The sequence below is a fragment of the Anas acuta genome, chromosome Z (genome assembly GCF_963932015.1).
Source record: "Anas acuta chromosome Z, bAnaAcu1.1, whole genome shotgun sequence".
Classification (NCBI taxonomy): Eukaryota; Metazoa; Chordata; class Aves; order Anseriformes; family Anatidae; genus Anas; species Anas acuta.
Window position 1 is genome coordinate 26524557 of NC_089017.1, and position 27697 is coordinate 26552253.

At 38.4% G+C, this 27697-nt stretch overlaps 1 protein-coding gene across 16 annotated transcripts in view; it reads right to left on the reverse strand.

The window, feature by feature from the left end:
• The window catches only part of PTPRD (protein tyrosine phosphatase receptor type D), a 398659-nt gene that overhangs the window by 106147 nt on the left and 264815 nt on the right, over positions 1 to 27697 (reverse strand). For 4 of the 16 annotated variants that reach the window (XM_068665898.1, XM_068665895.1, XM_068665902.1 and 1 more), the window contains 8 exons: positions 25124 to 25429; positions 23889 to 24082; positions 21900 to 21926; positions 19646 to 19763; positions 11024 to 11611; positions 10505 to 10605; positions 9330 to 9589; positions 3833 to 3923 (listed from right to left, as the gene is read on the reverse strand). In XM_068665898.1, coding sequence (XP_068521999.1) covers positions 3833 to 3923; positions 9330 to 9589; positions 10505 to 10605; positions 11024 to 11611; positions 19646 to 19763; positions 21900 to 21926; positions 23889 to 24082; positions 25124 to 25429 — 1685 coding nt within the window. The remainder of the gene's footprint in view (positions 1 to 3832; positions 3924 to 9329; positions 9590 to 10504; positions 10606 to 11023; positions 11612 to 19645; positions 19764 to 21899; positions 21927 to 23888; positions 24083 to 25123; positions 25430 to 27697) is intronic. The other 12 variants (XM_068665909.1, XM_068665899.1, XM_068665896.1 and 9 more) reach the window with 6 other exon arrangements.

Below are 27697 nucleotides of genomic sequence, written 5' to 3' on the forward strand. Positions count from 1 at the left end.
GTACTACAGGTGAGGCCTGACCAGGGCAGAATAGAAGGGAAGGATCACCTCCCTTGACCTGCTGGCCACACTTCTTTTAATGCACGCCAGGATCCCATTGGCCCTCTTGGCTACGAGGGCACAGTGCTGGCTCACGGTCAACCTGTCATCCACCAGGACCTCCAGGTCCTTCTCCTCAGAGCTCCTCTCCAGCAGGTCGTCTTCCAGCCAGTAATGATACATGCGGTTGTTCCTTCCCAGATGCAGGGCTCTACACTTGCTCTTGTTAAACCTCATTTGGTTTCTTCCTGCCCATCTCTCCAGCTGGTCCAGGTCTCGCTGAATGGCAGCACAGCCTTCTGGTGTGTCAGCCACTCCTCCCAGCTTTGTGTCATCAGCATACTTGCTGAGGGCAGACACTATTCCCTCATCAAGGTCGTCGATGAAGATGTTGAACAGGACCTGACCCAGCACTGACCCCTGGGGAACACCGCTAGTCACAGGTCTCCAGCCAGACTCTGCGCTGACAATCACCACCCTCTGAGCTCAGGCAGTCAGCCAGTTCTCAAGCCACCTTACTGTCCACTCTTCTATCCCACACCTTCTCAGCTTTGTTAGCAGGATGTCATGGGAGACAGTATCAAAAGCTTTGCAAAAGTCAAGGCAAATGACATCCACTGCTCTCTCCCCATCTACCCAGCTGGTGATGCCATCATAGAAGGCAACGAGGTTGGTCGAGCACGATTTTCCCTTGCTGAATCCATGCTGACTACTCCTCATAACATTCTTCTCTTCCAATTGCTTGGAGATGGCATCCAGAACAAGCTGTTCCAACACCTTTCCACGGACAGAGGTGAGACTGACTTGTCTGTAGTTTCCTGGATCCTCTTTCTTGCCCTTCTTGAAGACCAGAGTGACATTGTCTGTCCTCCAGTCTTCATGCACCTCTCCTGTTCTCCAGGACCTTTCAAAGATGATAGAAAGTGGTTTGGCGATCACCTCTGCCAACTCCCTTAGCACACATGGATGCATCTCATCAAGCCCATGCATTTGTGTGCATTGATTCCACTCAGATGCTCCTGAACCACTCCCTCATCAACAAGGAGGGAGATCTCCACTTCCCAGACTCTTTCTCCTCCCTCCAGGGTCAAGGAGTCCTGGGGGGGAGTCTTGAAGAAAAGACTGAAAAGAAAGCATTCAGTATCTCTGCCTTCTCAGCATCTCCCGTGACCAGGACACCCCCCTCATTCAGCAAGGGACCCACATTATCCCTAGTCTTCCTTTTACTGTTTACATACTTTAAAAAAAACACCCTTCTTATTATCTTTTGTCTCTTTTGCAAGCCTCATCTCTAGGTGGGATTTAGCCTTCCTTGTCACGTCCCTGCAGGCCCTGACAACATTTCTATACTCCTCCCAAGAAGACAGGCCCTTTTTCCACATTTCATAGACCTTTCTCTTCCTTTTGATCTTATTGATGAGCTCCTTGCTCATCCACACAGGTTTCCTGCCCCCCTTCCCCGATTTCCTACTCTTAGGGATGCACCGATTCTGAGCTTGAAAGAAGTGCTGTTTAAATGTAGCCCAGCTCTCACATGCACTCTCGCCTTCTAGCAACCTAGCCCTTGAGATACTCCCAAGCAGATCCTAGAAGAGGTCGAAGTTGGCTCTCCGAAAGTCCAGGGTTGCAATTCTGCTTTTAGCCTGCTTTTCTTCCACCAAGTTCTAACTTGAACTACACCATCTCATGGTCTCTACATCTCAAGCTGCCCCCAACCTTCACATCCCTAACAAGCCCATCCCTGCTGGTAAGGACAAGGTCCAGAAGCACCCCTCTCCTCATTGGCTCCTTCACCACCTGCATCAGAAAGTTATCTTCAACACATTGTAGGAACCATTTGGACTGTGAGTGCCTGGCTTAGTTGCATACCCAACAGATGTCTGGATAACTGAAGACCCCCATGAGAACCAGCACCTGTGATTGTGAGGTTACTACCAGCTGCTTGTAGAAGGCCTCATCAACCTCCTCCTCCTGATCTGGTAACGTGTAGTATACCCCCACAACAGTGTCCCCCACACCAGCCCACCCTTTTATTCTCACCCACAAGCTCTCCACTTGTCCATCACCCTACCCCAGGTGGAGCTGGGTTAAGGTCATCAAGTCCAACCATCAAGCTGAACTACCAACTCCCATCACTAAACCCTTAATGCCACATTGACATGTCTCTCAGGTACCTCTAGGGACAGGTACTCTACCACTTCCCTTGGCAGCTTATTCCAATGCTTAATCACCCTCTCTGTGAAAAAATTCTTCCTAATGTCCAAACTAAAACTCCACTGTTGAAATGTAAGTGTCATTTCCTCACATCTAATCGCTTGTCACCTGAGAAATGGAGATTGCCACCCTACTCACTGCTACCATCATTGAGATAGTTGTAGAAAGCAATGAGGAGCCTTGCTAAATATCACGTGACTGTGTTAGTTAGCCTTGCTAACTATGACTGATGCAAGAAAGGTATTAAGTGGCATTGCCTTATCCTCATCTTTCATCACTACTTTATCCCTCGCATCCAATAAAGAATGGAGATTCTCCTTTGGCCTCCTTTTGTTGTTGATGTATTTATAAAAGCATTTTTGTTGTCATTTGATACACTAGTCAAATTGATTTCCAATTGGGCTTTGGCTCCTCTAATTTTCTCCCTGCACAATTTGACAACAACTCTACAGTCCTTCTGAGTTTCCTACCCCTTCTTCCAGAGCTCCTTATCTATCTTTTTCATCCTGAATTCCTGACTATGTACTTAGTGAAGCATCTCTGTAACATAAATGTCCTGAATCCACCAAAAGAAGGAAGAATAGATAGAATCCAGTCAAGATATTATTTATCTAGGAGTAAAAACAAGCAAGCAAGCAAGCAAGCAAACAAACAAGCAAAAAAAAAAAACCTGACTTTCATGTCCTCTGTTTGAAGTGCAGAAATACTGTATGTACAAATTACCATGGTACCCAAATGGGACCAAAAATCATAGTCAGATGCAGCAACACTACATCATTTGTGACAGGCATTCATATGGAACTCTGAAAAGAACTTTACAATGATATATACTAATATTATTCCAAATGTATAGATTGAGGGAAGCTAGAGTGAGACACATGGTCATTCAGTAAAATAGAAGACTGGACTGCTTCCTGATACTAAACTTCTAGGATTGCTTACAGTATCAGTAACAGTAAACTCATTACTCATTCCTTGCCATTGAGATGAAAATACTTCCACTCTTTAAAGAAATTTAATTTATAGTGTCAAATGTTGACACATTATTGTTCTTTCCTACTTCACTCATTTATTTCTGAGCACACACTGTCAGAAGAATGGAGAACAGTGTAAAAGTTATCATCATCAGCATTACTGTATGTGAGAACCAGGTAAAGACACCACAAGAAGGTCAAATGTTAAATTGCACTGCAGATTGCAATTTGAAATTTGCTACAGGCTTAGCAACCAGCCCACTAATGAACCAGACCTTTATTAGAGTTCACATAACTGGTGATTAAGCTTTTGCTGACAAGTCATTTCACCCCCTGCACTTTTGCATTACGCTTTACAATAGGAAAAGAGTAAAATATTAATGCTAACAAAGATCAGACACTGTGTGCTTTATTGCAACTTCATGTCTGTAATGTCCTCTAATTTAAGTAATTTGAACTTTGTTTCAGTCCCCATAGGCTAATTCAAATATAAATATAAAAATATCCTAACAACCAAAACTACTTAAGCTGGTGAGTTGAACACATATTACTAATAAATTTTTTTCCTTAGTAAAGGAGAGAAAGACAATGAAAACATATAGTACCTCATCTAGTTCCATTTCATCTGGACTTTCCCATGGCTTGATAAATTTTCCACGAGACCTCTTCAAAGGCACAATAACTATGTAATACCCTCTGCAAAGGAAACAGTAGGACAAAATTAAAGGTGAAGGAAAAGGAAAGAAGAAACAGATGAATTTATGGACTATGTGTCTGTTCAGAGCGGCTCAATAGACCTGTGATGTGTTGAGAACAAAATTTTGTGCATTGTATGTCATTGCAGTCTCCCAAACATAGTTGCAAAGACTCACATTCTTTTAACAGTGCAAAATATTTGTCAAAAAATGCCACTAATTACCTGCTTTTTCATGTAAACACACAAATATGTAGAGGAAAAAATAATTACAATTTTTCAAAATGCCTGCATGGTTGACTGCAACTTATTATTTCATTTGAAATACAAAAGGTATGGGACACATGTGCCCTGCCACCAATAAATTGGTAAAAAATAAATAAATCACAAATTAAACCAACCAACCCTATAAAAATAACAAAAAAATCAACCCAATCCCCTAAATCGGAACTTTATTACCATATACTTAAAGCTCAGTTATCATCCTATCTTCCCAGACTTTCATGTATAATAAGAATGGTAGGGTAACAATCATGCTTGTTGAAGCCAATACAAAACAAATAAAGAAAGACATATCACACATCCCAGCTACATTCTATTTACTTTTGAGCATCACTCACTATCAGTTTTTCCTACTTTTTTTTTTTTTCTTTTGTATTTTGTTCACAGTCAGAATCACATGCTCTCTTTACAGATAGGACTTGTAAATGATATATACCCTAAATTTTCCTCACAAACATTTTTCTAAAAATATCTTGTCCCTGCTCCTTCCCCTCACTCCCTTCCACTCCCAAGTGGGAATCACAACAGCCAGAAATCCAGGATGATATAATAAATGCCATACTTCTTAGGAAGTCAAGCATTCTTCATCTCACAGGAGAGGGAAAGAAGCTGTTCTGCCTTGTTTGCAGTAATAAGCTCATTAAGGAGGTTTGTCTCAGACTCTCCATTACAGAAGATACTATTTTATTGTCTCACCTTCTTCTCTTTCAGTGTGCCTTTTTTTACAGCCTTTTCACCTTCTGCTGTAATGTCTATTCATTTTACCCATTAAACACTGTTGACAAAAACTTAAGTAGTTAATGAAGGAGTCTAAAGGAAAGGAACTTGTGTTACAATTCATCAAAAATTAACTCAGTCTAAACAAACTTAATACACGGTCTTTGTTCCATACCAATGCATGTTTAATAGTCTGTTCTTATTTAAAGCTACTTCCTCTAACAGAAATGCAACAAAAATCTGGATTTGTAACTGCTGGATTAAATGCTTAAATGCCTAACACTTAATAATGTCTAGAAATTGGACAAATTTCTTTGTGGTTGAGCTCCTGCAGGAGGTGCTGGGATCAGGAAATGTAGACCACAGATTTGTAACTGCTGTACAATGACACTATTGCCAAGATTTAAGCAAAACCTGAAGCAGGTATTCTTTATAGTAGGAATATGATAAATAATCTTTAACAGTCATGTTCTTATTCTTTAAGAGTAAGTCTGGTTGAACTCAGGTTTTAAAGTTGAGTGCATTTTTTTTTTCTTAAATGTTACACATTTTTTGATAGTTTTATAAAACAAAACAAGACTAAAGTATCCATAATAAAATAAATTGTTTCATAACAACTATCTGTTCTTTCAAATATACAGTATTTTTCCCAAACATGTATTGGAGTTAAAAATATATTTCTCTTTTTCTCTGAAAGAGATGTTACAGCATCTTAAGTTAGCCACAGCTGCAGAAAGCTGCCAAACTTTCTCCTACCATGAACTCCAAGACAAACAAAAAGGATATAAATAAAAAAATCAATATAAGACTTAACAAACAACAAAACAAAACAAAACAAAATCTTTAATTAGGATACAAATGAGAATATTAAAATTTCTTTAATACAGTAAAACTCAAGTGACAAATTCTTCTCTGTTGACTGTGTTCCTCTGTTCCACTGCTCCCTCTCCCCCTGCTCCCCCAAGGTCGAGATTCTGAATTTTGACTTGATGATGAGATTCAAAAAATCCTTTCCGGGATCTTTCCCTTCTAGGAAGCCCTCTGTCACCTGTCACCTCCACAGATGGTCTGCCTGCTCCAAAATCAGGGGACCAAAGGTTTACATTCCCTCTTCATCAGTTTTCTCTATTCCCATTCCCCAAAACCATTATTTATGAAGCTGAAGAGAAATAAACTAACAAACAAAATTCTCAGAAGTGATAAGAACACAAGCCAAACAGTAGTTTAGGTACAGACTTATTAGTTGGTGGCTGAAGGAATGTTCTGCTAAGCATAATCAGATCTGAAGAAAGTTTAGTTGATGACATTTTGAAACACTTTGTACAGCTGCAATATGCAGCTATTTTATACTAACTTTGAACGGTAGGAGTGAAACCTACAAAAACATGACAATGTAGAAGCAGTGTCTGTTATTACTGAATATTTTCTGTAAAACAGAGTGTCTTTTAGTAATCACTTATATTTGAAATATTTGCATATATTTAAATGTTATCCAAAGACTGTAACTGTAGAAACCAGAACAGAAGATCTGAGAAATAAAACTGCACTATTTTGTAACTTAAAATTTTGTCAAATAATGAATTGTCCTGATTTTCATAGGTGCAAACTGTATTTCAGCTAGAGCAACCTAGACTTCTAGTTCTTGCCAAAACCAGAGGAAGGAAAAAGTAGTCCAATCGGTTGGCTCTACTGTAAATATAGTGAAAGAAAATATATGTCAGGGAAATTGTATTTATAGTTGTATCTCTCACTCGATGTATTTCCAAAGGAGAAACTATTAGCTTCCTGAACTATCTTCATTTCCAATTAGTGTTAATACAAAACCAGATAACTGAGCATCTACACTTGGCCCTAGATCCCTATACTACCTTATCCAAATCAGTCACCTCATAGAAAACAAAATCCTTTTCCAAAATCAACCCATACAAGCAATCAGATGGATTAGACTTCCTTCTACTATACTTTCCTCTACCGTGAAACATGAAAACATTTCCAACATAAAAGGGAGGGTTTCATTCTACAGTGGTCCCATTGCATAATTTTAACTTAAAATTTGATGTCTTCATTTTGTTTAGTTTCAAAGGGATTTACAGTATATTAATGTTTGCCTAAAAGGCAAAAACTTAGTCTTTTACCTTGCTTAAACACATCTCTTTAGGACTATTTTCTTCTAGTAACAGATGATTTATTCATGTATATAATAACTACAACCTACACACTTTTTGTTTTTCATGTTCATCAGAATTCATACAAAAAACATTTGAGAATTGGCTCTGACATATCTATATATCTTTTAGACATTGAAGACATCTGCTGGATGAACTACATAGCAGGTTGTTGTTTTTTTTTTTTTAAGCTAACAGTGTTCATACATTTTTATCAACCAAGGAACATCCAGCATGTAAATGTTACTTTCACAGTCGTTCACACTTCCTTCATGCAGGCCTCCCACTCATAACTTTGATCATCCACTAAGATATTCAGCACATACAGGGTATTTTAAAGCTGATAGCATAAGTACATCAACAGCAAGCTGAAAAATGAAACAGTTCACATATATGTACAGTGCTGCAAATTGCAAAGACAGTGAAGTTCTGTTCTTTCTAGCTAACTCCAGAAGATGTAGCATCTCTTATAAAAGACATTTTATTATTTGCTTTATTTCTATTAAGTGTGGGTTTTGTTCTTGGTGGTGGTGGTGTGTGTTTTGTTTTTTTTTTTTTTTTTTGAATGAAAATTACTTCTATCACCTTTAAAGGTTTACTAAGGTTCTTCTAAAATTACCCTCAATCCCATTACAATTTACCAATAATCCATCAGAGCAAACCATTAACTGTTTCACCTTCAGTATAATTAGTAACATTGAAAGATTCCCAAAGAATAGTACTTCATAGTAAGATATATACAATCACCAGCATATAAGGTACTCATAGAGGAACAACAAAAAACTGTCACCATAATTATTGCACACAATTGTTCTTCCTCTACAAGACTATAGATGCTATTATCTTACCTATTCCAAAATACATCAGGTATATGATGTATTTGATAGTATTTTCTTTTCAGTATGTAATTGTGTTGGTATGCTCACTTCCAGGGCCAGATCAATCTTTCTATTGTTTGTTTTTCTGTGTCAAGCCATATCACCTTAAGAAATATATATAGGAGGAGGTACTACATATTTGCAAAATTGACAATAGGATTCCATTGATTTAATGCATCTTTGCTGCTGTCACTGTGTCTTTCATTTTTTCACATTACATAAAAGGAAGGTCATTGGCTGTTCTTTTTCCACTGCTGTCTTCTGCTATTCTCTAACCAACTACTCGGCATGTTTTTCTCTGTGAACACTCTACTTCATAAATCTTTTTTGACTCAGTCCATCTTCAGTCTTCCTTATCTGCATTTGTTACTGACCACATCTTATTCAATCTAATGATAATGGCTGCATTTTTCAGTTTTTCATCCTTTTAATGTCTTAAAGTAATTCATTTCATGACCTCACCTGCCTCAAAATCCTCAGTCAGTAATGAAAAAGGGGAATATCTTTTTTAAAAGAACAACAATAAAAATCCACCAGGGAAATGGCAAGTTGAATACCCAACAATTTTTAATAACTCATTCATTTTCTTCCCCATTTCCTTTACATTACACATGGGAACTTTATAGACCAACAGCCACTATAGGCAGAGCAACAACACTTATCAATTATATTATGCTTCATGTGTTCTTGGCAAATCTTTATTGTTTGTCCTTTCTAATCCCTGCTTTTTAGTCCTATTTCTGCTGTCTCCACAGCACCCTTTCCCCCAAAATGTAAGTAACTTCTAGTCAACTCTCTTCCCTTCATTCATTTATTTATTTTTTAACTGGGACCAGTGGAGAAGACCTGAGATTTTTTTTTATTAAAAAGAAAAATAAAAACCAACCAACCAAACAAAAAACTTTGTAATAAATTTGAAATAATTTAAGTGCAATAATAGTTCTTTAAAGTTCTGTATAATTCTAGAATAACTGAGACTTAGTATGTCATGTTGCTGCAGCTAGAAAGGTTATTTGAGAAGGTTAATTGACAGGTCCATCCATTCTTCAGGAGAATACATCTTTCAAAATAAAACTGGCTTCCTCAATCCCTCTTAACTATCTCAGATTAATGAAGAAAAGCAAGGGTTCTCTAAGAACCAACTAGAAGCAGAAGCAATCTTTAGCCATATATTTCCAATCAGATTTTACTACATACTTTGCTGAGTAACAAACTGTTATACATTGTTAGTCCAAATACAGAGTACTGTATTCTGTATTGTTCTGAGGAATAAAGTCCTAGACCACCACTACAAGTTCAGGTTTTATTAGAATAGTAAGAATGATCATCTTTCTGGAGACAAATGCAATGTCATTCACTCACTCACTTTATATTCTCATTTGATGGTACTTCTGGAAGTTCCACAGTTATCATGCCATCTATGTTGGTCTTTCCGATGAAGACTGGCTTGGTACGAAGCACGTCTGGTGCAGTCTTTGCTGTCACTCTGTGCTGAAGACCTCCAGCACTATTCCCTCTGTTTGTCAGCACAAATGAATACGATGTCTCTGGCTTCAAGTTAGTGATCAGCTTTTGAGTAGCACGTCCATCAACCTCCACCACCATTTTGCCATCATCATAAAGGATCTAAGTTAATATAGAAATCGAATGTGTTTTTTATTAACAGGGAAAACAACTGACATTGTCACACTGAATTCATGAATGAGTCTAGCTATAAATTTAAAATGAAAGTTTTGGGCATTTTAGGCCGTAAGATACTACTAAATTTACTACTACAATTAAACCACTTGTTATGGGCAGAAAAAACAAAACAAAACAAAACAAACAAAAAAAACACTCCATATTAATTCAAAGTAGAGCAAGCACTCCTAAAATCCAATTTCACTTATTCAAATTCAGTATCTTTGCTTGAATCCAGAATTTATATCAAGGCAAACTTGCCCTTAAATTCACCTTGATTTATTCCATCCATATTCAATATTCAGAAAAGTTTTTGAAATATTTATTTTATAAAATACTGCTCTTTTCTGGCCATTGCCAGAGATCAAAAAAAAAAAAATGATGGATAGTCACACAGAAGTAATGACAGGTCAGACTGCAATTTACATTGAGTCTCTTTATCTGGCTAATGCCAGATAAGTATTAGTGGAATACTCCAAAAAGTGTGTTATTGCAAATGTGAGAAGATGAAGAACAAGGCATACAGTTAATAGTTACTACAGAAAAGAGTAACAATAAAAATAAAATTACTGTTTTCACTATCTAGTCTAAAATATAGTAACAATGAACTACAAATTAGCAACATGTTCATACCATGAATAACAACCACTATCAGACTGGATATTGGATATTCAGACTTGGAAATACTGCCATGACAACAGGAATTTCCAAAGGACTGAATTTAGCAGCTTGGGTCAATATTGCTGTTTAGTTTACCTTCTTAAAAACAGCAATACCAAAAAAAGCTACAAGTTCAGTAAGCTACTTAGCCAATTGAATGTCATCCCCAAGTTTCCCTCTAACAAACAGAAAGCAACTTACTTTGAAAGGCAAGGCTGAATTGTAGTTTTCTGGAATTTCCCAAGACAGCAAAACGGAAGTCTTCATTACTGCTTTAACATGAAAATTTTTTGCAAACACTGCTGGAAAAAAGGAAATGTATATAAACAACGTCATGTAGTTTAGATTTTCCATGGCTACCTGGGAGTTTTAGCTTTCCATTTAGGCCAAAGAAACAACATTAATTAAATTCTCCTACCTGTTTTCTCATACTTAAATACAACGTTCTAACTCGCTCTTGCTCTTATCTAGTGACAACCCAACATGTAAGTTCTCCTTACCTGAACAAATTGTGAAGATGTTAGCCAGAACTTTCTTGGCAAGGGACAACTGAATTCTAAGGCATCCAAAACATATTAAGATTTACATACTTTACCTTTTGTGTTTGTTGAACCTATTTTTATGAATGGGCCGGTCAGTTTTATTTACAGCTTCAAAAACACTGATATCCAAAGACCGATACTCCTTTAAAGGTCAACGCCATAAGCAGACAAATCCTACCTTGATCCACGGGTAGTGTCCTGAACTGGACACTTGGACTATATGGACCAGGCCCTTTGCTTGTGTGGGCACGTACTTTTACATCATATGTGGTATCTGGTTTTAAGCCAGAAAGTGTCATAGAGGTATCGGCAGGAACAACAGGGAGTTCAACTGGCTGGTAAGCGACATTGATATCTCTGTACAAGATGGTGTATTTGGTGATAATGCCATTTCTCTCTGCCAAGAGTGGCATCTGCCAAGTTAATTGAACTGATGTAGCAGTAGAGCTTTCTGAGTGGAGGTTTTGGGGAAATCCACTGGGTACCTCTTCAGGAACAGAAATCTCTTTAACCATCTCCTCCCCAAAGCCCACTTTATTTCTAGCTGATAGCCTGAAGACATAAGAAGCTCCTTTATGAATGTCTGTGGCTGTGAAGTGATCTTCTTTGTCTGAGAACTCCATGGTTGTGAATGTATCCACATCCTTGCGACCAAACTTCAGGCGGTAACCCTGTAGCGGTCCAAAGGTGTCCACAGGAGGGTGCCACTGAATTAGAGCTGTGTTCATCTGTGTGTGGCTAATCACAAGCCGAGGTTTGCCTGGAACTGTAGCACAATATTATTTAAAGATGATAAATATAAACAGAATTGCACATAAAATTCTTCAGTCTAGTTTTAAAAGGAATATAGATAAGTTTTCTTCCCTCACTCTTTGTTCCACAGATCACTACCATATGGAAGAAACAAATGCCTGCTTCCTGTACTACTGAGTCATACCGTGTAATGAACTATGGTAGTAAAGGCATCTATTGTCCATTGTGTTCTTCCCTTATCATTCTAAATACCGTGCCTTCCCTTACTAAATACAGAGAACATTCAGAGGTACAGGAACACCAGTCAAGAAGTAAAACTTCAAACATACATCTTATGAGTAGTTCTGTCTGACTTAGAAATCTTTGCTTGAAAAATAAACTGTCAAAAGTATTCATTAAATTAATCCAAGGTACATTTCTGCTGTTCCTGTAAATTGAATATAATTAATAACAATAACAGTATAACAGTGATAATAATAACAGAGACATTATGAGTTTGTAAATCTGTTTAACATAATTCTTGCCATTGAAAGTTTAAAATGTCGTAGACAGGAAGTAAGGCCAACCTTGTCATCAGTCACTACCACAAATATCATAGCACCCTACCATATAATTTTCAGTATATAGATGACCTCCAGCATGGGATGTTTCAGATTGGAGTGGTAGCAAGATTTTGAATTTAATTTCTTGATTAAGAAATTGCTTCTTAAGAAATTACCCTGCTTATCACATTTTGAACTAGTTTCTAGCATATTTTGGTACAGATGAACTGGGTTTCTTCTGACGAAGTCCAAGTTTACTGGATGCTCTTCTATACCTGCACACCAGATGTGCTCAAATTCTAAACGGGTACCTAACAGGCCCATTTGTGCTGATTCATCTTTTAGATACATTCAGACCTATTTAAAAGTGTGGCGGGCATACTCATAGTGGAGGACCACAATAAATCTATGTTAGGGTGAAATGCTATTACAGCTAGTATGGTATATATTTTTTGGGTCTTGATATCAGCAGCTTTCATTTAGCATTTGTTTTGTTATGTGTTGTGTGTGTGTTGTTTTTTTTTTTTTAAATGTATTCATTGATTCACATTTGCTTACATACTTATATATTTAATTTCTATGTTCATTAAATAATTATTTAATTGTAATAGAAACAGATAATTTTAAAATATCCATAACAGTATTCAGATATTTGGTGTTCACTGTGTGCCAATACCTGACAGGTCAAGAAACTAGAGTGGTTTGGGGAGTAGTAGTGCTATGACAACAGTCTTCCATGAAGACTAATTAGTTGATGCACATTCAAAGCCTTCCCAAGTGAATGTAATTGCTGTACCGTGAGCTCTGGTTCCTGTATTTAAACACTTCAGTGGGTTTTATTACTTATCTTCAGCTCTCAGGCACCCAAAAAATCAGATTCTTATTGTCAAAACTTTTGACTACCATTCCAAAATGAATTAGGAATAAGGAGAGAGGAATGGTATGGCTTGAAGAAAATTCTGCATTTAATAAGCTCTTTCCTTGTTGTATCTGTCATAAGTCCTGACACTACCCCTATTTGTGTATAAATTGTAGCTAGTTTTTTATAATTTTTCCAATTATCCTTCCTTTTAAATATTCTTCCTAGCTTACCTGCAGATATATTCCTAGGAGTTGTGTATGCTCTTTCCTACACTTGTTACATAGAGAATATCTCTCTGACTTTTCGTTATTCATTATTATGAGGCTTTATGAAAAAAATAAAAGGCTCTGAAGACCTTTTGCAGGCCATACATGTTAAAATGTCTTCAGTAACATTTTTTCTTTCATTTCATTTCTAAAACCAGGAAAGAAAACTGAGTAAAAGATGAGATTGCCGAGGCGATCGGCTCCGAAAAGATGTGATCACTGAGGCAATCAGCTTTGGGGCAGATGCGTTCTGCAGCAGAGCGGGGGATTGGGACAGGCAGGGCTTTTTTTCTGGCATTGAGCCCACTTGAGGGAGCCACCAGGACACGGCAGCCCTCGCGAGGGAGGCTGACAAGGCTAGGTGGAGCCAGCAGTGCCCCCTCTCTGGTCGTTCAAAAGCTGCCCCTAGGGAGCGTGGTAAGCAGGGTGGGCAAACAGGGTGTGGCACGTCAGAAAGGAGTGGCGTGGCAGTTCGCGCAGGGAGGGCGAGCAGGAAGGGCAGAGCATTCCCCCGCATCCATATGAACAACTCCTCTAACAGCGGTGTACTACTAGCTAGGCTGCAATGGTCTCCACGAAGCACAGTGCTCTCTCTAGGAAGTCTGTACACACCCAGATTGACTGTCCACTCAAAAACGCAGCAGTTCAGGTCTCTGGATTCAGGGAGTGTCTGAGCCTGTTCCTGCCATCTGTGGGAGGCAGAGACACTGTGTGCGTGAAGTGCAAGCAGGTGGATGACCCGGTCTGCCGGGTGGCAGAACTCAAGGATGAGGTAGAGAGGTTGAGGGCTATCAGGGAGTGTGAGCAGGAGACAGACTGGTGGAGCAGCCCTGCAGGGCCTGAAGGAGAGGAACTGGGGTGAGACACCCCAAATGGGGTTGGACCCCTCCCCTCTTGCTGTCAGGCAGAGGGAGGGGACCTAGGAGTTGAGGAGGAATGGAGACAGGTCCCTGCTTGACATTGCAGGTGATGCCTCCCCCCTACCAGTCCCACCTTCCCAGGTGTACACAATAGATTTGAGGCCCTGGAGCTTGAGAGACCGGTAGGTGGTGAGGATGAGGTAGAAAGTCTACCCAGGAGGATGCCTAGGGTAAGGAAATAGACCCCACACCTCAGGACTGCCTCCACCAAGCCAGAAAGTGACTATTGTAGGCGATTCCCTTCTCAGGGGAACAGAGGGCCCTATTTGTCGGCCTGACCCTACCCATACGGAAGTCTGCTGTCTCCCTGGGGCCAGGATCAGGGGCTTTGCCAGAAACCTTCCCAACCTGGTTCACCCCTCCGACTATTATCCTCTTGATAGTCCAGGCTGGCAGTGATGACATTGAAGAGAGAAGCCTGAAGGCTATCAAATGGGATGTTAGGGGCTGAGACGGTTAGTAGATGGAGCGGGAGTACAGGTGATGTTTTCGTCCATCACTACAGTGGCAGGGAGGGGTACAGGGAGGACATGGAAAGCCCACCTGATAAACACATGGCTAAGAGGCCACTGCCAACACAGAAATTATTTTTTTTTTGACCATGGGGCGCTTTACTCGGCACCCGGCCTGATGGCTGCAGACGGGTCCCTATCTTTAAGGGAAAAACGGATCCTAGGCCAGGAGCTAGCAGGGCTCATTGATAGGGCTTTAAACTAAGTAAGAAGGGGGAAGGAGCTGAAACAAGGCTTGTTGGAAGTGTGACAGCGAGCACAATGACAAGGCTAGGGTAGAAGGCAAAGGCCCAATTGAAGTGCATCTACACTAATGCACGCAGCATGGGTAACAAATAGGAGGAGCTGGAAGCCATCGTGCAGCAGACAGGCTACGACTTCGTTGCCATCACGGAAAAGTGGTGTGACCACTCTCATGACTGGAGCGCTGCAATGTCTGGCTATAGGCTCTTCAGAAGGGACAGGCAGCACAGAAGGGGTGGTGGTGTGGCTCTCTTTATTAAAGAATGTTTTGATGCTGTGAAACTCGAGACTAGGGATGATAAGGTTGAGCCCCTATCAGTTAGGATCAGCAAGAAGGCCAACAAGGGAAGCATTCTGGTGGCGGTCTATTACCGACTGCCGAACCAGGATGAGGAGATGGATGAGGAGTTCTGCAGGCAGCTGACAGAAGCTGTGAAATTGTCAGTGCTTGTTCTCGTGGGGGACTTCAACTTCCCAGACATATACTGGAAGCACAACACAGCCCAGACAAAACAGTCTAGGTGGTTTCTGAAGAGCGTGGGATAGCTTCCTGATGCAGCTGGTTAGTGAGCCTGCCAGGGGAGGTGCCCCTATTCACAAACAGAGAAGGACTGGTGGGAGATGTGGTGGTTGGAAGCTGTCTTGGGCAGAGTGACCATGAAATGGTAGAGTTCTCTATTCTTGGAGAAGCCAGAAGGGGACCAGTAAAACCGCTGTATTGGGCTTCAGAGGGCAGACTTTGAGCTGTTCTGGACACCGGCTGGCAGAGTCCCTTGGGAGGCAGTTCTGAAGGGCAGAGGAGTCCAGGAAGGCTGGGCACTCTTCAAGAAGGAAATCTTAATGGCTGTGGAGCATTTTTTCCGCACGTGCCCAAAGATAAGCCGTTGTGGAAGAAGACCGGCCTGACTGAACAGAGAGTTGTGGCTTGATCTTAGGAGAAAAAGAGAGGGTTTATAATCTTTGGAAAAGAAGGTGGGCCACTCAGAAGGATTATAAGAATGTTGTAAGGCTGTGCAGGGACAAAATCAGAAAGGCCAAAGCTCATCTGGAGCTCAATCTGACTACTGCTGTTGAAGATAACAGAAAATATTTTTCTAAATACATAAACATAAAAAGGAGGACTAAGGAGAACCTCCATCCTTTACTGGATGTGGGGGGGAAGTTAGTTACAAAAGATGAGAAAAAGGCTGAGGTCCTTAATGCCTTCTTTGCCTCAGTCTTTCGTGGCTAAACCAGTTGTTCTCTGGATACCCAGTACCTTGAGCTGGTGGAAGGGGATGGGGAGCAGAATGTGGCCCTCACTATCCATGAGGAAATGGTTGGCGACCTGGTACAGCACTTAGATATATGCAAGTCGATGGGGACAGATAGGATCCACATGAAGGTACTGAGAGTACTCGCCAAACTGCCTTCCGTCATTTATCAACAGTCCTGGCTATCAGGGGAGGTCCCAGTCGACTGGCTGCTAGCAAATGTGATGCCCATATACAAGAAGGGCTAGAGGGTAGACCCGGGGAACTATAGGCCTGTTAGTTTGACCTCAGTGCCAGGGAAGCTCATGGGGCAGATTATCTTGAGTGTCATCACACGGCACTTGCAGAGCAAGAGGCAATCAGGTCCAGTCAACATGAGTTTACGAAAGGCAGGTCCGGCTTGACGAACCTCATCTCCTTCTATGACAAAGTGACATGCTCGGTAGATGAGGGAAAGGCTGTGGATGTGGTCTATCTTGACTTCAGTAAGGCCTTTGAACACTGTTCCCCACAACGTTCTCCTCAAGAAACTGGCTGCTCGTGGCTTGGACTGGCGTACGCTTTGTTGGGTTAGAAACTGGCTGAATAGCTGGGCCCAAAGAGTTGTGCTGAATGGAGTCAAATCCAGCTGGAGGACGGTCACTAGTGGCATTCCCCAGGGCTCAGTACTGCGGCCAGTCCTCTTTAATATCTTTATTGATGATCTGGATGAGGGGATCAAGTGCACCCTCAGTAAGTTTGCAGATGACACCAAGTTAGGTGTGTGTGTGTCAATCTGCTCGAGGGTAGAAAGGCTCTGCAGGAGGATCTGGATAGGCTGGACCAATGGGCTGAGGCCAACTGTATGAAGTTCAACAAGGCCAAGTGCCGGGTCCTGCACCTGGGGCACAACAACCCCAAGCAGTGCTACAGGCTGGGAGAGGAGTGGTTGGAAAGCTGCCTGGCAGAGAAGGGAGTATCGGTTGATAGTCAGCTGAACATGAGCCAGCAGTGTGCTGAGGTGGCCAAGAAGACCAACAGCATCCTAACTTGTATAAGAAACAGTGTGGCCAGCAGGGCTAGGGAAGTGATTGTCTCCCTATACTTGGCTCTGGTGAGGCCTCACCTTAAGTACTGTGTTCAGTTTTGGGCCCCTCACTATAAGAAGGACATGGAGGTGCTCAAGCTAGTTGAGAGAAGGGCAACGAAGCTGGTAAGGGGTCTGGAGAACAAGTCCTACGAGGAGAGGCTGAGGGAGCTGGGATTGTTCAGTCTGGAGAAGAGGAGGCTCAAGGGTGACCTTATCGCTCTCTACAGGTACTTTAAAGGAGGCGGTAGTGAAGTGGGTGTTGGTCTATTCTCCCATGTGCCTGGTGACAGGACGAGGGGGAATGGGCTAAAGTTGCGCCAGGGGAGTTTTAGGTTGAATATCAGGAAAAAAAAAATTTACTGAAAGGGTTGTTAGGCATTGGAATGGGCTGCCCAGGGAAGTGGTGGATTCACCATCCCTGGAGTTCTTTAAAAGGTGTTTCTATGTTGAACTTAGTGATATGGTTTAGTGGAGGACTTGTTAGTGTTAGGTCAGAGGTTGGACTCATTGATCTTGTGGTCTCTTCCAACCTAGACAATTCTGTGATTCTATGAAAACACACTTAGGAATGAAGATGTTAAGAACACTGTGTGACTTCACTATTAGTTGTTGTTACTGTACTGTAGTACAGTAACTGTGTAGGCACATTTACCTTTGGTGATTTTTTTTTTCCTGCCTAGTAATGTAAATGAGGCTTTTATACAACTAACAAGATATAAGAACTTATTCAGATGATAACTATTCAGTTTTAAGTCATTTCTCATGAATAGTAAGCTTGTCCAGTAAACATTCAGATCTTTACTCACCTTTAACATATGCTATATTTTATGCATATAATCTCACTCATTTTCATACAGCTGCACCTGATTTATACCTTTAAAAATTAGACCTGAATGTTAGATCTATCATTAGTCTTATTTTAGTATTGAAATAGCTCATTTTCAGGGGAAAGAAGTCAAATGGAAACTCTGAGAGAATAGGAGGGTGTACTTCAAACCTACAAGCTCTTGGTATTAATGCATTTATCATTCCTTCGTCTACCTGATGAATTCTCAAAGGAACAGTGAGATGGAATTTCTTGATATTGACTATATTTAATGTTTCCTTTTACAAATACCTGCATATGAATTTTCCTTACAAAACAAGTTCAGTGATGGCAAGATGTAACAGAAGGCAAAGAGGTGTTAATATATACCAGAAGATAGGAAGGAGCAAAATGATAACTAGCTGTTACTCTAGAGACTAGGATAAAGAGTTACTTGTCTACAAAGTGAAGGAAATAGCAAGGACAGTGTGATATATCTGAATTTACATGCATGCCTCTAATTCTCCATTGCTCTGCAGTCACTTGTGATTTTATGGGACATGAGATTTGTTTAATTTTCTAAAAAAGCATCAGAGTTCTTGGAAAAATGATTCATGGATAATAATAATAACTAAATGCATAGAGGTTTCAGGTTTTGCATGCAGGTTTGCATAGCTTGTGCTTGTATCTAGGAACTAACCATCATGGTCAATACAGCTGTGTTTATTATAATTGGAAGCTGAACTATAGGAAGATTGAGATGCATCAGATGCCACCTTTCCTAAATCAAGTTCAGATGCAATTAAGAAATAAACATCACATTTTTTTCCAGACCAGGAGAATTCAGGAAAGAAGAGGCTGGAATGGATGATTCGGTACACGTCAAGAGTAATGACTGAAAGGTCAGATCTGAGATGCAGCTATATGGTTTATCCACCAAGATGGAGATTTTGCCAAGACAGCTGATGAGACTAAATATAGTATTTCTCAAATTAGTGCAAGGTGTGCTCTACATTCAGTTTTAAAAATTAAGTCAATCAGTATAAATACCAAATGCAAACTGAAACAGTTTTATGGTGTATTCTGTCCGAATTTATGCCTCAGATTGCCTCTATCTTCAGCATTTTAGAGGCTGACTATCATTTCTTGTTTTCTAATTCTGTATTAATAATTAAATTATTCTGAGATAAGTTGTTACTGGCATACAGGTTCTTTCCATGTTCTTACTGATAGGTAGCAGCATTACTTTTCTTACACTGCTCAGGAAAGCCCTCCACAAATTTTTCAAATATCTTTCTCAGCAGTGGATCTCATTTTTCCTCTCCAGGAAGACACCAATCAAAATGGAAGAGCTACTAGAAAGTATAAATATCACTTTCTGATTGTTTCTAGAACAGAGAGGGAGAAAGGGGGACAGTGATACTGTTTTTCTCTAAATAAATGAAGGGCCCTATACTGAAACAGAAAAAAAAGTTGTCCTATAAACATTTTCCACACTACAGAAAATTTCCAAACCGCAGTAGCAAAAAGATAGAACAAGTATAAGGATTTGTTAAGAGGTTATATGAGTATTACCTGCACCAGTAGTAGATACAAGTTTGGGCTTGCTACGTGCTCCATCACCTTTTGTTGTGTAGGCTGTCACAGTGAAGGAGTATGTAGTTTCAGGCTGAAGCCCAGAAATTATCATTTCCTAAGAAGAAATAATAATAATATTTGGTTTTATTATTTTTATTTATTTTTTTTTGAAGGAGAGCACAGAATCTTTAAGATAACCTCTGTATAATACATGCAGTGCACACACTTTTGTGCTACTGGAAGTGCTAGCAAGCATTTGAGAACACAGACTGTTTTGTGGGCAATACTTCATAATGTAGTATTTCACTCACATAAGCAATAAAAGACAGCACACTTCTAAACAGAATACCTTGAATAGACTAAAGCATAAGGCCAAAGGCTTAGCGGTGTTAACAGTGAATAAGCCCTTCTGAAATATCTTGCCTGAGGAATCTTTCTGATATTGTGAAATGCATGCATGTGTAGAAATGAAATATATTTTAAATTAGTCATTTACAGGTCATCATACAGGACATAGTTATAAAAGGCCTACATATAAGCTTGTTGTAATTGTATCCAAACTTTTTATGTCATTATGGTTCAGCTGAATGAAAAAGCTTCTTTGCCTTCATAACACTTTATTTGCAACCTGTACTGGTTGGAATTTGCATCTAAACATCTAAAAGAACTTGAGAAACAGATCACTTTTGAAGTCTAGAAGAGCTACCTAAAAATCATTAAAAATACGGTCCAAGAATAAATCTAACAGCTGACAGCAGCTAGAGAACAAATAACTTTTCAGCTAGTACATGCACACACACAGACACGCGCACATATATACACAAAAGACGGCAAAGAGTCAGCCAACTGAAATGAATTAATCTTACACCATGTTATAAGGACAGGCAGAGGAAGTCAAGCCTTGAAACTCATAAAATAATTAAACTTTATATGTAAATATAAATGAACAGTATTTAGAGGAAACTGATTGGCCCAGATTTCCTGACTCATCTGCTTCCAGTTTTTAACCACTGGACGGCTCCTGTACATCCAGGATTTACACTAAATATCCTGAATGGATTTACACTAAATTCCACTGCTGCCAGAGAGACAGTATATTTATGTGTCCTCTATAAAACTTAATATAGAAATTATCGGTCAGATTACATACAGTACATGAATTTTTCCAGATATTGGGTATGAGCTCAGCACAGATTTGATTAGAACTTAGCATTTTATTTGCAGTCCCCTATTAGCAATGTAGGAATAACAAGGTAATGACCAGAGGAAGTGGGCAAAAAATCACTGTAACGGAAGAAAAACACACAAATAAGCCCAGAAAATCATCAAATAGCAAATAACAAAACAACAATAAACAAAACAAAAACAACAACAACAACCAAAAAACACTCCTTAGAACCTATTTCAGAATTGAACTGAACCTAAAGGCCAGAATAAGTAAGACAAATTTTTCTTCTTTCAGAAGGACTCTTCACCAGATATTAGCAGAATAAAACTGCAAAAGACAAAAACAAAACAAAAACAAACAAACAAACAAAAACATCCTTTTAAACAGCGATGAAGCTATCAGCCTCATCTAAAACAAGTAGTACTGCATGATGTAACAGAGATGTGACTGCATATAATGTTGTCTTTTAGAAGTTTAACTTGGATACAGCAAACACATACTACTAAAGCATAAACAATGCAGGGCATATGACATTCCTGATAAAATATAACATGGAGTTATTGAATTACCAAAAAGGAAGCACAATTAAGTTCAACCTTCATCTACAGAAAAAATCACTCAGAATGGATGTAGTAAAACTTTTGACTTTTGATTATTGCTATGCAATTCCAAAACTTTTTATTTATTTATTTATTTATTCTTCTTATTTTTCTAACACTGTTTTTTAAAGAGAAAATGTGAGTCAAAGTTAGTAACAGACATAAAAATAAGAAAAATAAGAAAACACAAACCATTTCTGAAATTTCAGCACCATGCTAAACCACAGAACAAACAAGCAATAACAACCCCCACTCTCTCTCAGGCATGAATGGGGACAGAAGTGCCATACAGAAAAAAAAAAAAAAAAAGAAAAGAAAAAAAAAACTTTGATGTTAGTACATGCATCTCTGCACATAACAAAAGAAAAAAAATCAGAAAAATAAAGAGAGGCTACAAGCAAACATGAAAAACAAACAAAAAAAATGCAAAATACAAAACCAAAAAACAACATACACTTTTTCTGGCCAGTCAAAAACTACTCACATGTTCAGTAGTATCATCATATTCCCACTGATTGAGAGTAAAGAATGTTGGAAAGAAAAACAAAAGAAATGAAGAGAATTTGTAGCCTGTTTGAAATATTCTTTTCTTCTTAATAGAAAAATAAGATGTCTGGAAAAATCATGTAGAATTTTAATTAATTGTGTAGAATCGTGTAGAATATGGTTAATGTAATCAGGCCAGACATTTTTAATCCCACTTCTGGTCCCTTCAAAAAACAGCTACTTTTCGTTCCTTGAAAGATGAAAGAATTAATTAATCTTCTTGTACCATATAGTAATATTTCATGGTAGACTGCACCAGTAAAAGCCACTGGTCTACCTAGCATATTTAGTCACTAGCCTATATGCTTCACTTTCCCAGATTAATTCAGTGGTTTATTAATAGCAGGATGACACGATTTTTTTTAGTCTTGAAATCTAACCATACCAAAGTCTTTTACTGTCAAAGACTTTACACCCTGCACAACCCTTGATCATAACAGTAAATGAAGGAAGAAGGAAGAAAAGTGATGGGAGGAGAAAGGAGGTGACTATCTAAAGTAACTCAAAGGCAAAAATGCATTTCAAAGCCAAGCTTGAATAAAGGGAAATATGGATTTTTCCCTTTATGATATTTGTGTTTCAGTATCACATCTAGTTTCCCCCTTCTGACCTTCTAGGTTTTAAAATGATTTTATACTACTACCCCACATGGCTGAAACTGAAAATCTGAGCAACCAAAAATGAAGCATAGAATAATCTCTTTTTCCATTTCCTTTTCCTTCCTACCCACATACCCTTTTCCATCTTTATTTTCACTTAATTTAAGCTGTAAGAACACTACGTTTTGGAAAATAGATAAGTACATATGTATTGGTAGACAGGGAAGTAAAAGAGTAACGAGGACCATCAGGAACTGACACTGAATACAGTACTGAATACTTTGGGGGTTTGCCAGCCAAATGGAGTGCGTAAGGGATCTGTTCTCAAAAAGTTATCTATAGAGCTAAAGTTTAGAACTAAGCCTAGAAAAAAAGAAGGAAGAAAAAACAAACAAACAAACAAACACAAAAACACAATTATTCACATGAAATGCTTAAGAGTGTAGGATTTCTGTCTTTAACTTTATGCTAAATTGATCATTTCCCTTCATCCCAGTCATAAATTGAGTGCTAGCTGTGAGATGCGTGCACATGAAAATAATTTTGACATAGGCTGATTCCTCCAGCACCAGGAGCTTTGGGAATCTTCAGTTTTATGGAGTGCTGGTGTATTCCAATCAGTAAAGTACTATATTTAGAAGCTTTTAAAACTTGCTGTGATCAGGCTTGTGCTTTCATCATGTCTCATAATTTATACGACAGATGGGCAACTTTGCATTATAGGTAACCCCAAACCTATTTAAACCTATTTAAAAAATTCCAAATTCTATTGCACGGTTAATGATATGAATAATGACAAGTATAAATACTTAAGTGATTTCTGAAGTCACATAAACAAATTCATTTCCTGTGAACTGTATGATGAGGTAGATATGCAACAATGATAGAACCACTGTAATAATGGACTAACATAGGCTTCTCATTTGGCTCCATACTCTCTATTTAAACAAAGAAATATCAGACAGTTGGATCTGACTGCACATTTTGATGCACTGGATGTGACCTTGCTTAGATACTTATGATGCTTTACAACTTCAGAGAACAGGTGTACAATTCAGTCTCCAGGTTTATGGGAGTCAGCAGAATGACACCGCTTAAGATTTCAGTGCACAGTTCTAAAGAAAAGGGTGCCTCGGTTTCCTCCAAGAAGCTTTAAATGCAAGTATTCTGAAAAGTTGTTAAATAGAGATTAAAAAAAAAAAAGAACTGGTAGGATGAAAAATGGAAAAAACAAAAACAAAAAAAACAAACATACAGTTTTAGATAGCTTTTTAGTAAATGAAGGGTTCTCACTGTGATTATAAAATAACATAAAATGCTCTAGTTACCTGTGCATCAGCCAGCATGATGTCTTTCAGCATAGGCTGACCCTTCGGTTCCCCATTTTCCATTCTTACATAGTGGACCTGGTATCCTCTGATCTGTCCATGTTGTTTATTGGGTACAGGTGAGCGCCATGACACTTTAACAGCAGTAGAGTTGACAGCCTCAACCTCGACTTTGCGAGGAGGACCACTAGGAACTGGAACAACATCATTGGATAAAACAGAATTACAGGCACCTGTCCCACCCATGTCTTTTGCCTTTTTTTTTTTTTTTTTTTAAAGGGCAGACTCACTACATTTTCTCTGAAGAATACAAACAGTTCAACAAATGAAAACGCCCAATCAATCTGCTCTACCTTTCAGTGAAAAGATCAAAAACCATGACTGATGCAAAAAATGGAAGAAAAAATAGTATTAGAGAAATAGAAAAACATGTAAAAATGTACAAAAGCCAAGGAAGATGCTTTGAGAGTCAAAGCATTACAGTACAAAGAGGTATTGCAATAATTGAAATAATAATAATAACAATAATAATAAAAAACACAAAAGATTTCCAAAAAAAAGTTTCCTTATTTTGGTATGTTGTTTGTTTGTTTGTTTCTTTCTGTCTTTCTTTTCAGTAGTATAAAAAGGAGGTTGATAATAAGGCTGTCTTCTGTCACGTACAAGCATGGAAAAAAATAAAATGTGTGGAGCATCAGCTTTCCAAGATTAAAAAAAAAAAAAAAAAAAAAGAAAACAACCCAAAACAACAACAACATCAAAATAAATAATAAGTACAACACAGAACAAGAAAACAGTTTAAAAAAATACCTGAAGAAAACCTCATGTGTTTAAAAATAACAACTGTAAAATCAAGGAAAAGGAAGAAGGTTTTCTCCCTGTAAGTTACTTTTATGTTTAAGAAGGAGAAAGAAGGATGTGTATGGGCTTAAAGGGGCAGCAGATGCAGTTTATTGACAAAACAAAAACAAAAACAAAAATAAAACACTATTTTCTATTTATGTATATATATATATACACCAGATTTATAAAAAATGTTGAAATGTTGAAAGCACAAGTCTTTGATTTAAAAAAAAAAAAAAAAAAAGAAGAAAAAGGAAAAACCCAGAACTCAAATAGTGGTAATATCTGCGATTTCAGAAAAAAGCAGAAAAAAAATCTGTTAGCCTACATAAAGGACAGCAGATCTACAGAGAGTCATAGAGGTGCAAACTGATGTAGTGGAGGCAACATACCATCTTCATCTGTCCGAATCAATACTGCTAAGCTCTCTGGGCCAGGTCCAACATCAGTGTGGGCAGTCACAGAGATCCGGTACTCAGTCCATTTTTCCAGCTGTTCCAAAAGGTATTGGGTACTGTCCGAGGAAATTCCCAAAATTTCATGGGGTTTGACATCTTCTCCATCAATCCCAATGTACTTGATGGAGTATTCTGTGATAATGCCATTCTGTTTTTCCACTGGTGGAGGTTTCCAACTTACCAAAATACTAGTGGAGCTGGGGCTTGTGCAACTAATGTCTTGAGGAGGAGCTGATGGCTCTAATTTCAGTAGTGGGTTAAAGGAGGATTTGAGTGAAAGGATAGGAGTGGTTGAAAAAAATGAACAAAAGAAAAGAAATAAAAATAAATAAAAGAAAATAAAATGAAAATAAAAACAAACAAGAAAATAAGTAGAAACTTAAAAAGCAAAACATCTGGTAATTATATGCACCTTGGCTTATTAACATGAGGAAACTGAAAATGAACAGACCAACCAAATGGTGAAAAAAAAAAACAAAAACATGTAGGGGAAATACATGAAAACAAAACCTCAAAATAATGTTACCTACCTGTAATTAAAATTCTTCTTGAAATAAAAGAAAAACGTGACACTTCTATGGCTACTGATCTATCTTTACAATCATTGCAATTAGTGCAAGTTATAATATCTGAAACGATGCATGACATATATTTATTTAGAAATTTGGACACATCCTCTTCAAGCAGGTTTACTTTGAGAATATTTCTCCTTTTACAGAAACCCCCAAACTTGCAATAATTGCTAGAAATTGCTTTAAACAGCCTCCCCACTCTCGTAACCAACTTTTTTTTTTTTTGATAACTGAGTCTGCCTCGCACAAGTCAATCAAAAATACTGTTTAAATGGAAAGCATTTACTCAAGTATTTATTGTAGCCAACATACCAGAAGCATGCAGTCAATAGAAAGTCTTAGTCAAAGATTTACCTACCAGGAAAAAGTGACAGGGTTGTTGACTCTGACTTTAACTTGTACTTACCCTAGATCAGCTGTCAAGTTTTATTTTTTTAACTCCTCTTGGACACACCTTCGCTAGCAAAGAATTAAATCCTACCAGTAATGTAGATTATTCTATAGCAAAAACAAATATCTACCTCCAAACACTGTGTCAAGAAATCATGTATTCGTTTTATAAATTAAATTCACAACCTGAGGTCATTGGAAAGGTGAAAGATCCTCGCTTCACATCTTTTCATCAGCATTCTTCTGGAGCAGAAATGCTCACCTTTACTGATTCATAGTTAAAGGAGTCTGTTAACATAATTACTTTCTCCAGGCTCCACAGCATTTAAACATGGATGTCATTCCATTGCTTTCAGTGAAGCAATTCCAATACTGAAAGCTAGGTATGCATTCATGTACTTAAATTTACCTTAGTGAAGTCTGTACTTAGTAACTAAGCACCAAAAATTAGCTCTCTGAACACTCAAAGCACCAAAAAATGAGTCAGCATTTAAATTCATTGGCAGTTGTGGACTACTTCCCCATTTCTGCCATTTCTCTTGGAAGGAAAACATAATTTTTCAGTGCAAGGTCTTTATGGGTCCTTTATTATTTTTTTATCTGTTTGTCTGCTATTTTCTTCCCATTCTAAAGGAAAAAAAGAAACAGATGGATTTTTGGTACTTATGCTAGGCACATCAAACAAATTTAAAGCAACAGAGGAGGCCCAGGACCCTGCTGTGACCTATTGCATTTACACATGTATGTTTTGGTTCCCCACAGGTCTTCTACAGGGATCAATGGCTTTTTACTCAGTATGGTACTTTGCTCTTCTGAAGAGAAAACAGGAGGGAATGTGCCAGCATTTCAACTAACTAGAGGAAGCAGATGGGGGGCTACAAAAGAGAATAGAGCCTTTTTATTTTTTTATTTATTTTTAAGCTAATTCAGTTATCAAATACTCAAAACTTGTTGGTCCACTTTTACCATTGATTTGTGGAGGAAGTAAAAGGTAGCCATAATGTCCCTCAAGGATCCTGTACATAAAGAAATAAATCCCTGTAACATCTTTCTCTGAAACCAAGATAAAAGAGAACAGGGTATTCTGGTGAATATTGCTAATGAACTCACAAAAGCTTATTAATTTTTAATCCATGACACTATAAAAAAAATGTTGCTTTTATGTAACTCAGTATAATTTGAAGGCTACCTGTGTAATTAGCTTTATTAAAGTATGTACTTTTTCTTAAAATACACAAAGTTTAAAACTGCTGCAAACTATTAAGAAATAACTGGAGTCTGCATATATACTCCCAAAATCAGATTTCCATAATATCTGTATGCATAAGGCTTTTTTTCAGATCTAATACTATACTTTTGAATTTTAGAATGGAAAAATGGCAATGTGCTTATAGGCAGAACACACAACCTTGGCTCCTAAATGTTTATTGTTTAAGCATAATTTAGGCAATTTTCACCCAATATGGCGTAAGAGCATGAGCATTCTAAGTAGCTGAAATGGCTCCAGGAGCCAATAAATACCCTTTTCCATATTAAATTATTGATT